General features: G+C 30.5%; 2 protein-coding genes across 2 annotated transcripts; both read left to right on the top strand.

Annotated features, from left to right (window-relative positions):
- Nucleotides 1-341: 341 nt before the first annotated feature.
- Nucleotides 342-2,475, top strand: LOC124921527. Its single transcript, XM_047462198.1, has 8 exons — nt 342-409; nt 483-831; nt 911-1,061; nt 1,362-1,530; nt 1,606-1,689; nt 1,814-1,921; nt 1,991-2,263; nt 2,348-2,475. Exons 2-8 carry the CDS (start codon nt 501-503, stop codon nt 2,432-2,434), a joined length of 1,203 nt encoding a protein of 400 aa, XP_047318154.1. The 5' UTR covers nt 342-409; nt 483-500; the 3' UTR covers nt 2,435-2,475.
- A 4,694-nt stretch (nt 2,476-7,169) lies between these two features.
- LOC124918849 lies at nt 7,170-11,349 on the top strand. Its single transcript, XM_047458911.1, has 3 exons — nt 7,170-7,321; nt 7,939-8,801; nt 10,859-11,349. The coding sequence occupies exons 2-3, from the start codon at nt 7,942-7,944 to the stop codon at nt 11,031-11,033; spliced, it is 1,035 nt and encodes a 344-aa protein (XP_047314867.1). The 5' UTR covers nt 7,170-7,321; nt 7,939-7,941; the 3' UTR covers nt 11,034-11,349.
- Nucleotides 11,350-11,844: the final 495 nt, after the last annotated feature.

Below are 11,844 nucleotides of genomic sequence, written 5' to 3'. Positions count from 1 at the left end.
TTGTTTGGATGTTGTTTCTTGAATTCTACTATAATTTTTTAGGTTTGTTAGAAAGTTAGAGGAAACTATGTCCGTTTTTTCTTCCCAATTTGGGATTTTATTTAAATGACATTAAGTCGTTTAAAAAAAAGTTATTTTTGTTTATTATAATATATTTAGTTTTAATGTATAATATTTAAATCAATTTAATTATTTATAAAAAAAAAAGAGAAAAGAGAGAAAAATTAAAATTAAAACAAAGGATGAAAAATGTAATTTGAGGAAGCAATGAAAAAGAAGGATATAATAGAAATAGATCTCCCAATTATCAGTCAAATTAAGTAAATTGGAAGATTGAAAACTTCCTAATTTTCTACTCTGGTGCGTTTCGCTATCCGTACACATCCTTTGTCTTCTTCCTCGGATTAGGGTATTAAAAAGCTTACTTTAATAATCCATTTCTATGTATATTCTATGAAACCCAACTTATTTTGATTGTGCAGAATTCCTCAGAAGTTAGGATGTCTTACATCCCTCCTCACAAGCGCCACACCAAAGATAACAACAGTCCATGTAAACCAGAACGACTTATTTCTCCATCTGAGAACAATAATCATAGGTCATTTGGATATAAAAATATCTCGAAGGATTCTGGAAGAATATACAGACATGCACAAGCACAAGGTGCAGTATCTACATGGTTTTCTGTTGGCTTAGATGATGATGATGGTCAGTTTACAAGATTAGTTCGCTTTGAGCCAATATCCTTGAAATCCTATGAGGAGCAGAAGAGATCAAATGAACTGCCTCAGATTTTAGTGCTTGATGACAGTTGGCTTCTGCAGCCAAAGGGTATTTATTTATTTGCACAAAACCTACTAATTTAGTACTTGCAATTTTTCTTCTTTTTCACTCTTTTTTGATTCTTTAGGTGACTACAAGATTTCTCCAGTGAAGCGTATTGTGACACTTCTAGAGAAAGACTTGATTCATTCTTTTGGAAATGTGAGGATGCTAATGGAAGAATGCCCAGAACTGAAGCCTACACTTGTTGCTAGGTTTGGAAGAAACCTTTTCTATGGGTAAGTATAATCAACCGGGATTTTTCTGTATTGTCCAATATGTCCTTTGAATTGTTGGTGAAAAGACAAGACTGCCCTTTGAATGAATTTATTAGAACAATGAAGGGTATTTTAGTTTATGATTTGAATGAATTTGATGATGAAATGAGTGTTGACACTTGACAGTATGTCTTTTAGGTTATTTCTGGTAGAACAAATGAAATATTTACCATACCTTGTATGTGTGTAATTCTATTATATTGATTTTGAATTCATTTTGGTTTATTCTGGTTAATTAGTGGGTGTATCTTGTATCTATAGGACCTCTTCTATATCATCAACCACTTCGATTACAGAGGCAATTCTGAAACCAGTACACAAAACATTTTATACAAATCTCCCTCCTTCATATCTGAAATTTGTTGAAGATGAAGCTGTAGATAAGATTGGACTTAAATTATCAACTGGGAAGGAGATATACCAAGTGAAGGTGTTTCATTTAATAATACTGAATTTAAGTGATTGGGAAATTTCAAATCTTCTACTTTGTTATTTAATGCTGCAGGTGCTTGATCGGTTACATCCCGATTCAGAAATCTCGTGCAAATGTAGAATTGTGAAGAACTTAAATAAACTTGAAGTCTACAAGGTATGTATTTCATATTGAATCTACAAGTAGATGGAAGATGGTATTATCGAGCTTTTATGAAAACTGCTATCTTGTCTCAATCACGATCCCTTTAAACTTTTTGAACGTTTTTGGTTATTTTTAGATGGAGTTGAAACAACTACGCCATTTTGTTGCGGATATATCTTGCATTGGCCAGAAGACAGATGTCAGGCTAATGCTTTACACAAAGAGAGTTGTATCATCTCTAATAGTGAGTCATCTTGCCAAAACATAATCTAATGTTTTTCTAGATATTTGTCTATTGATATTTCAAATGTAGGTTGAGGAGGAGAAAAAGAAGATAGAAAACATGATCAATTCTGCAGTTATTGATCCTGAGATTAAGGGTGGTGTAAGGTGGCCTTTAGGGAAACAGTCAGATGGTGACAGGTATAGTATTGTTGGGGTTTGGCATGACAAAAGTAAAACTTTTCGAAATTCGTCGATGAGGGTTAAAATTCGACAAGCTGATCGGTTTGATTTTGGAACTTCGGTTGGTGATTGTTCTGGTGAGGTTGTACTAAAAATGACCGAACTCCTGTCATGTTTCAAGGTAAGTAAGTTGAGTTGAGTCCTCTTGAAAGACACTAAATTGTTCATTTTCACCTTTTATACTTTGTTTTGTTTCACTTTTCAGGATGACAAGTTTGGGGAGAATGTTGTTGCTGAATTACTGAATGATTACATGAAGGTGATTTGGGACAATTTAGTATCTTCTTCTTAGTATTGATTTTGTTGGTTAACAAGCGAGTTGAGCTTTTGGGATTTCGTTACACGTTCTTTCTTAAATGTCATTGCCTAAGTAATTTAGTTTGATAATTACTTTGTAGTTTTGAGATGTTGGTGAAAGAGAATACTTTTTTGTTTTGTTTTGTTTTTGAGGCTGCAAGATTATTCATTTGTTTTGTTTTTGAGGCTGCAAGATATCTTCCACCCGAACTTGTTTGATCTGGGTTCATTTAAAAAATTAATACAAACCAATTTAAAACCTACTTTTTCTTCCCTTTTATAAGATAAAAATTTAATTTCATAATCTTTGAATAACCCAAATAAACTAACAACATATTATAATCAATTTTGATTGAATGGAGGATATTGATATAACATTTTCTATACATGGACTCTATAGTTAGGTTAAACTTATAAGTTAGCATTAAAGAATGTAATATGGTCGGTAAGTCGGTTTGTATTGTATTAAAATGAAGGTTGTACTTATTGAATTAATAATATTTATTACATATTATTATTATTATATAGTGCACATGAATACATGTGGTTGTCTATCATGAGACCATGTAGACTAATTCTCTCTCACACACAAATCACAATCACATGATCATCGTCTTCATTTGAGCCATTGATTAATTAATGATTATTCAATGTATGAATGATTGTAGTCTAACTCAAAATCATGATTACATCATTTTAAACCCCCAAATATTTTTATTTATGTCTAGAATTTTGAGCACCATTTAAATCACTTAAAATTTTATCTATGCACCAATCCTATCAACAATGTAGTCTTTAGAAAAGGAGAAGAATAATAAATTTCAAGGGACTAAAACGAATTATGAATGGTTTAGCCAACCTAATTGCTTAAGGTTTGAAGTAGATCAAAGTAGTTATGAAACAATCATGATAAGAAGTACTAATTTGATGTTTTCTTAGATGGTGATAATGACATTTGTTCGAAATTATTTATCCTTAATTTTGGAAGGCCGGGAAGTATGACAACTACTCACTTCTCATTACTCTGTAGGGCCAATCATCATGTTCAACTGTCCCTAGAATACTCAGTTGAGAAGTATCACACATGGTTTGGTGATCCAAAATTGACTTGTTGACTTCACAAAGGGTCTCTCCTATCTAAAACCCGACTTGTGAGTTGTTAATCTCGTAGTTATCTTTGTGTCTCCCAAAATTATAATTGAATTTTAATTTGTTATATAAATCCAATTTGATTTAGAATTTCGATTAATTCAATAAATAAATTTAAAATTCATATATAAAATGCATAAGTTTCATCGTATCAATACTAATGTATTGAATTTTATCAAAATGTCAAAATTAAGCTTGTTTTAACCGGATAAGTTATATTAAATATGTTTGAAAATAAAGTTGAGTAAAAAAATCATATATATAAGTGCATATATTTAGAAGTTAGAACTTGTTTAGTTATTTTTTTAATTCAACAGTAAATCAAACATTAATTTATTTACGGTTCTCATTGATCACCTAATTCAGAAATACTAAAATATTATCTATTTTAAAATATAAAATTATTTTATTATTATATTATATAAATCTCTTAATAATTATTATTTATCAATTTAATTAATTTATTAACATCAAAACCAAGTTTAATTTCATCAATGGATCAATCAACCATTAGTATATATATAATATATTTAGTAAAAGAAATCAACTCTCTCGTATATTATCAATTAAAAACTCAACCGTCTATCCTATATATTATCTTTTTTTTGAATGACGTAACTAATATTATTTTATAAGAATATTTTTAATGACTTGACTAATCTTCTTCTATTTTCCTTTATTAAATAACAAAGTTATCCCTTTCATTCTAAGTTAGTACTAACTATTTTAGTTTTTTTTTTCAAATTTTGGAGGTTAATATTAAACTTATATTTAAGAACTTATATTCTCTTAGTCTCTTAGACACCGTCTTTAATATTTATTTTATTCCTATAAAAAAAACAATTTATATGAAAATAAACATAATGAAATAGGTATATTATTTGAAAATAAACATAATGAAATAGTTAGTTAGTTTGATTCCATCTTAATAATTGAATCGTGACTAGATATTGTTAGACTGAAACTGAATAGCTACGACTAGATTTATTGAAATCAAACAAGGCCGTACATATTTAAATGCCTACCACCAGTTCAAAGAAGCTTATAAATAACCGATTTAATGTATTGTTAATAATTAAGGTAGATTCTTTATCTCTTTCTTTCTGAGCTAATTAACTTGTGATCACATGGGTTACAGAGATGACAAACAACGTCCAAAACAAGTTTTAAGGTTCAAGATGGACAGAAGATCAAACATTAGACGCAGGAGCAAGAACAATAACATAAACACAATGAAGACAACCGGCTACCTTTGCGTACCGAGGTTAATCCGATCAGACGGCGGCGGCTGCACCACCACCTGCGCCATGCCGACCAGAAGCAACCTCCGGGTCTCGCCCATCTCATCCTTACTCGAGCGATTCCGGGAAGCTATATTACGCCTCATCATGATATCCACCCTCTCATCAAAAGCCACAACTGCCAATCAATATCATCATCGGAATAATGGAGGCGGCGACGGTAAGAGCAAAATGAAAGTGTGTTATGATTACTCTGACGCACCCCACCACAGTGAAGCGGTGGCAGATTGCATCGAGTTTATTAAGAAGTCTAGATATGGGGAGATCTAATCTAATTGTTAAAGTATAGAGATGAATTAAGGCAAGGACGTTTAGACCATTACAATTGGTGTTGGAAGAGATCACAATTTCAGCAAATATTATGGCTCGACTTTATCTTAAGACGTTTTGAATGATAATCGTATGGATCTATTACAAATCGATTCTCCGACTGCATGTTGTTCATATATCTATTGCGTTAAATCGGAGGAGAGGATTTGAGAGAATAAAATGTCTCAAAAGTTTAATTTACTAATTTTTATTTGAAACATGTGTTTATATATGTGGAATGAAAGAAAAGTTATTTTCTTTAGTTTCATTTAGGTTATTTGGCAATAATTATTTCGTTAATAGATATCTATTTGAATAGATTTTTTTAGCATAACCATTGATTATTTGCTATTTTATTAGCTTAACATAAGTAAAGTTTTTTTAAATATTTGTAATAATTATTTATTAATTAGTATTAATATAGGTTTTGGATTAGCTAGGAGAGGATGGTTGTTCGGAAAAGAGAGATGGGAGGTGGTCTTGAGGAGTTGGTTGGGTTTAGGAATTTATTGAAATTTTTAATATATAAAATATATGAATGAGAACATGACACTCAAGTAAAAATAAATTGATGTTATATATTAGAAAAAGGCGTGAATACCATATTTACTTAATGAGCTTATTTAAGATGTCAAATATATTTATGTATTAAAAATATTTAATTTATATATACAAAATTTAAAAAATGTGTCAAATTGATTTATTAAACAGAAAAAATAAATTTACAAAATGTGTCAAATTGATTTGATAAACGAAAAATAATAATCATAGAGTAAACATTTTAATGTGTTTGTAATTATAAACATAATATCTCTAATACATAAATATATTTGACCCTTCCAACTAAGTTTGTAAATAAATTTGGTCCTCTTCTAATATTTATATATATTATAATATTTAATTATTGATCATAGAGTGTCTTTGTTGATTTGAGTTTTTGTATTTATATAAATGTTAATTAACACGGATTAGTTAGTTCAGGGTAAAATCGGTATTTAATAGACATAATATCACAAAACTAAGATTTTGTTTTGAAAATTTATAAAACTATATGCGAGAAAATACACTCTATAAGTAGACGTAGAATACCATATTTTTCCAGATAAGGATATATAAATATATATATATATAAATATATATATATATATATATATATATATATATATATATATATATATATATATATATATATATATATATATATTTATTTAGACGAATAGTATGAAGAGAATCATAGTGACACCTGGTATGTTTAATTTTTTATTTAAAAATTTATTCATTATTTTATTATTTAAATTAATAGGAAATTTTAAATTTTAAAATATAATGGCGCCACTTAATTTATATTCGAATTAGTTTGTTTATTTTCAGTTTGAATCCTTTATTATTATAATTTTATATATTATTTATTCAAAAATCTTATTATTAAATATTTCATATATACCGAATTTATAAATTAATTATATATTATTAAAAAATATATAAATAAAAACAAACTAAACATTAAAAATGTATGTAGAGGTAAGACTAAAAAAAGATAAAAAGACGTATCAATAAAGGAAACATGTAGACAATACAAAATTTACGTGAAAACTTAACATAAAAAAAAATTAGTAAATGAATTTTTTCATTATATTATCAAGAATAATGACTGATATTTTTGTATGTATTAAATTCTAACCAATATTATATATCAAATAGTTATGATTTTTTTTTTATAGTTCGGTCAAATTCATCTCTAGTGTTAAATTAATTATACTTTTTATTAAAATTAAAATGATTATTTGTTATATATTGATAAGGTATTGTACTCTTTATTATTAATTGTTATTTAATTTATTTTTATTTGCTTACAAAAATAAAATTTCGAGTTGTTTAAATCATGATAAATTGAACCCAAACAGTAATTGGGCCACCCATTAATTAATTAAATACCCGGTAAATTGTTTTTATAAGAGAGAGAAAATTCAAATAAGATCAACAATTCTTTCTTGAAAGCGCGTGTTGATTTTGGGAACATTCCCATTGATCCAATACATTCCGCTTCCATCCAAATACGAATCGGAGTCAATTCCCTTGTTGGAAGTGTTCCTCCTTCTAAGGATTATTCTTCGATTCATAAGGTGACGATGACCTAGATTCTGTGTCGATCTCTTCTTTGTTCTTATCTCAACTGTTGAATTTCTTCTTGCAATGTCAATGTCTATCAACTTGTCTTCGATTGTTCCTCACGTTTCTTGTTAAGTTCTGTCATAAGTAGGTTTTCTTTCGGTTATAGAAATTGTTCGATTCCTACTGCCAGACTAACCTAGGGTTTATGACACTATGTTAATTTGATCGATACGTTAACCCAATTTTGACTTGTCGATTCAATTGGTTTTTGTGATTCAATAACGATTTTGGTTCCTAAATTGCACTGCAGAGCTCTGAAGTGTGTCATTTATATATATTGCACAAGCTTACCTTTGTTCATTAGGGCTATCTTCTGATTTTCTAATTTGCTTGTAGCTTGCAGCTTGCAGCTTTAGGGTTAGTATTGTTCTTCTGTGTATATGTTTTGACTAATAGAATTTAACTGACTCAACCTGCCAGAATTTATTTTCTTTTTCCAGTAGTAGTCTTATGAATCATTCTGAATTTATGATACATATGCTCAGTAGAGCATACAGATGGTCAATCTTATGTATACTGTACGGATACAAATCTGTAATTTCTTGTGCTTGTTATCTTTTCCCTCAAGGTGATGGCTTCCGAGGAAGGTATTGACATGTCAAGTTTGAAGTCTCAATTAAGCGAAATACAGACGACTTTGAAGCAAGACATGGAAGGAAACCAGTCTAAAGTTGATGCTCTACAATCAAATTTGTTGGATGTAAAGACATGTGTACAAGGGTCAGGGGAGAACACAAGAAAGGAGTTGGAGGTTCTCTGGCGAATAGTTAAAACTACGGCAACAATGTTGACTTACTTAAAAACAAAAGCTAGAATAATGGCTATTCCTTGTTTAGCCCACACATCTTGTGGAATCAGACAATTAGACGGTGTGGGGCTTGTTGACAAAAATGGAGTGCCACAATCTGGCTGGTCAAGTGGCATTGATCTCTCTTTCTTTGATAATGTAGATGATGGTGCATTGATTGGAATCAGCTGTCAACATGAATCAATTGATGAACAAGATGCAACTTATGTTGGTGAAGTTCTAAAAATTGTAGATACGGTTACTGACGTAATGGAAAAGCTAGTTAAAAGGGTCATTATGGCAGAATCTGAAACTTCTTTTCAGAAAGAAAAGGTGATACTGGGGCAGGAAGAGATGAGAATGAAGATGCAGCAAATTGAGGACATGTCCATGAAACTGGAGGAAATGGAAAAGTTTGCTCTTGGAACAAATTGCATACTAAATGAGATGAAACAGAGAGTTGAAGACTTGGTTGATGAAACCTCTATACAGAGGCAGAGAGCAGCGGAAAATGAACTGGAGCTTTCTCGAGTTAAACAAGATTTTGAATCCTTGAAGTCTTATGTTAGCACTCTTATCAATGTGCGGGAGACACTCGTATCATCTGAGAAGCAATTCCAAACAATAGAGAGACTCTTTGAGAGGTCAGTCTGTCTTTTACTTTTGCCTTGTTGAGGATGATTTATCTGTTTTTGGTTGCATGAGAATCCACTTATATTATTCCTTATCCATTGCCATATGTTGCATGTCGAGTAGGGTTAGCTAGGAATTGAACGAAGGCTGAGGTGAAAAATAGGGAATTAACTATGTAAATGAGAACCATAGAAATATAGAGGTGAGAAAACTTTGAGATTTCACTTCCCTGCTTAGTTCCTTCCCAATACACATCTATAACAAACTGTTAACAATTAAAATTTCTGAATATTCTCTCTCTTAACAACACTCATGCTCTTACTACTTCAAGACACTTGGCATGATGTGATTCACTGAGATCTAAAGAGCCGGATCCCTTGCTTGCTTCATCTCAGCTTCTAGATTTAATACCAAACATATTATTCCTATTAGATTTATTATACCCTTCTTACTAATTTATAACATATCACCATATTTGGAAGTGGTTTGTTTCGGATTTGTATTATAATCTAAGGTGTTTGAAAAATATAAGTAGAATAAGAAAAAAACATTTAGGTAATTTGTGTTTTTAAACTATTAGTTTTATAATAAATTAAACCAATGTGAATTAATTTTTTGAACCACCAAAGTAATCTAGATGTAGATAATGCTTCATTATATACTGTGCAGTGGATTGTCTTTAAGTATCTTCTTCAATGGGGTTGCTTAATCTTCAATATTTATCCTCTTTTACTTGGTATAGTTCATTGTTTAAATGTTGTTACTAATTCCCATGCTATTGTTTTTTATTATGATTTAAAATGATATATAGATTATACAATGGTCATGTGAAGAGAGTGAATCTATTGACATAGTCATTACTCATGGTGCTAGTCTTGAGAAATTTATAAAGTGATTTGATTTTTCTGAAAGATTAGTGTAAACTGTAATTCCAGTTAAAATTCAAGGCCTAGATGACAACATGTGGATGATAAGGGGTGCTAATGGGTGATGGAAAGTTGGGAATTTTAACATTGTTCAAATGATTTCGGTGGAGTGTGTAACTTCATCCTATAATATAAGTTTGTTAGATGCCAAATTGAGTGAATTTGAAGTTTAGCGAGCAATTTGTGCGTATGATGAGCTATTTGAGCCTTTTCTTGTAAGAGGCGACAATTTAATGTTTATTGCACATGGTTTAATTATTAGAAGGTGGCTAGGTTTATATACGATAGGTCTGTTCTATAATTTTACATCTGCTTTTTGCACATGAAGATTTGGTTTGTTTCTTCAAGAGCCAAAATAATGCTTGGAAATATAAATTCATGAAACCTCTCTCTCATTTTGTTTTTCTTGGAAAACTATGTAAATTATTTGGATTAAATCTAAAAAAACCAACCTCCCATAATCAGTTATTTCTTTACATATATATGGACTGTTTAAACTATTACAGTGAGAGTACAATATAGAGGCAATACTAGAAGAAACTAATTAAGTGATAGAACAACCTTCCTAGATAAACATAAATGAGCTTCTTTTTTTTCTGAAGACAAACAGCTCTCAACCACTTGGGCCTTGTTTGATATGGAGTTATTTGGTGTAAGAAGTGGGTTACTTGTGTAAAGTGAGCAAAATGTCATTATTTAATATTTTAAAATGTTATAAGAAATACATAAAGAGTAATTTGGTATTTTGATTGATGATGTGATAGTAGATTGATAGTGGGTTATTTAAAAATAATCTCAAATAACCCATGTCAAACAAGCACTTGGAGTGAATGGCTCTTGGAAAGACAAACATTGTTTTGGAATTGACCTAAGTTGATATCTACCCCCAACATTTTGGCCATTTAATTCAAATGATTCATTTTTTTATTAAACAAGATTTTTTCCCAAAAAACCAACAGTTTAATTAAGAAAAAAAACAGATCCAACAAGCCCTTAGCTGCTTGTCTCATTGAACTTGATCTTATGTTTAAGGTTAATAATCAGGTCACCATTTTCTTTTGTTTTGCTAGTACAATATGTTTATAGGGAGAGCTTTAATTATGTTGTTTGGTGCAAATGGTTTGTTGGTTTTTTTGAATCAGGCTAGTTGCGAGGACAAGTCAATTGGAAAGCGAGAAAATGCAAAAAGAAGTGGAAGTTCAGAAACTCATGGAAGAGAATGTGAGGTTGAGTTCATTGCTCGACAAGAAAGAGTCCCAACTTTTGGCCATGAATGAACAATGCAAGGTGATGGCCTTACATTCATCTGGCATCTAATATGTGTACTAATTTGTCTAGACTCATTTTGTTTGTCTTCTTATTGTCCTACCCCCGCGTTTATAACCAATCCATCTAATTGGGTTTCCTTTTGAAGCCCAGTCAATAAAAGATGGACAAGCTAGACTGTAATGTTACATGTATGATCTTTCCTCCTGATTTGAAATGAATCATGTTCATAGATGTGAAGTTTACATGTAGGTTTGATCTATTTGTATAATATGATGAAAGAAAGGCAGATGCCTGGTTTGATCTATTTGTATAACTTTGCAACTATGTCCAGATTCAGCTGAAACAATATTACTTTTGTTATTCATTTGAGTTCTTTATTCTTTTTTACTTGTACTTGACCTGTTATTTACTTATGTCGATTAGCTTTTGGCATGTTTTGGGGAACATGGCCTTGTTTGATCTAGGGTTATTTGAATAACTAACCAATGGTTATTTCTAAATAACCTTGTTTGATGAAGGTTATTGATTAATTTCCTAATCAGAGAAGTTTGTTGAGATTTCTTCTACTTGTTACAAATCAGAATCAACACTATATTTTTGATTTACTTAAATATGGCTATTTGTCTTTATTCTTGGTATATTCTACACTCTCCTACAAGTGTTGTTCATGCCCAACTTGCCACAAAAATAAGCCTTGTTAAGGATATAGTTTCAAGATGGACATGATTCATGTCCACCTTGAGGGGGCACTATCTTGTGAATCCATATCCCTTCACAAATACTTTTCTTGTTAGATAACTGGTTTATTCTTTGAAAGAGTCTAGCTTAACATTCAACTGTCACACCACCTTATTTTAGT

The sequence above is a fragment of the Impatiens glandulifera genome, chromosome 1 (assembly GCF_907164915.1).
Source record: "Impatiens glandulifera chromosome 1, dImpGla2.1, whole genome shotgun sequence".
NCBI classification, from domain to species: domain Eukaryota; kingdom Viridiplantae; phylum Streptophyta; class Magnoliopsida; order Ericales; family Balsaminaceae; genus Impatiens; species Impatiens glandulifera.
Note: the sequence above shows the minus strand (reverse complement) of the source record. Positions and strands in the feature narration are given on the sequence as shown.

What these genes read in the sequence shown, in the direction of transcription:
- LOC124921527 (XM_047462198.1), top strand. Translation starts at nt 501, where the DNA reads ATGTCTTACATCCCTCCTCACAAGCGCCACACCAAAGATAACAACAGT. An exon ending in TTGGCTTCTGCAGCCAAAGG is followed by an intron (nt 832 to 910) that starts GTATTTATTTAT and finishes TTGATTCTTTAG; the next exon opens with GTGACTACAAGATTTCTCCA. An exon ending in GAGTTGTATCATCTCTAATA is followed by an intron (nt 1,922 to 1,990) that starts GTGAGTCATCTT and finishes TTTCAAATGTAG; the next exon opens with GTTGAGGAGGAGAAAAAGAA.
- LOC124918849 (XM_047458911.1), top strand. Translation starts at nt 7,942, where the DNA reads ATGGCTTCCGAGGAAGGTATTGACATGTCAAGTTTGAAGTCTCAATTA. An exon ending in ATAGAGAGACTCTTTGAGAG is followed by an intron (nt 8,802 to 10,858) that starts GTCAGTCTGTCT and finishes TTTTTGAATCAG; the next exon opens with GCTAGTTGCGAGGACAAGTC.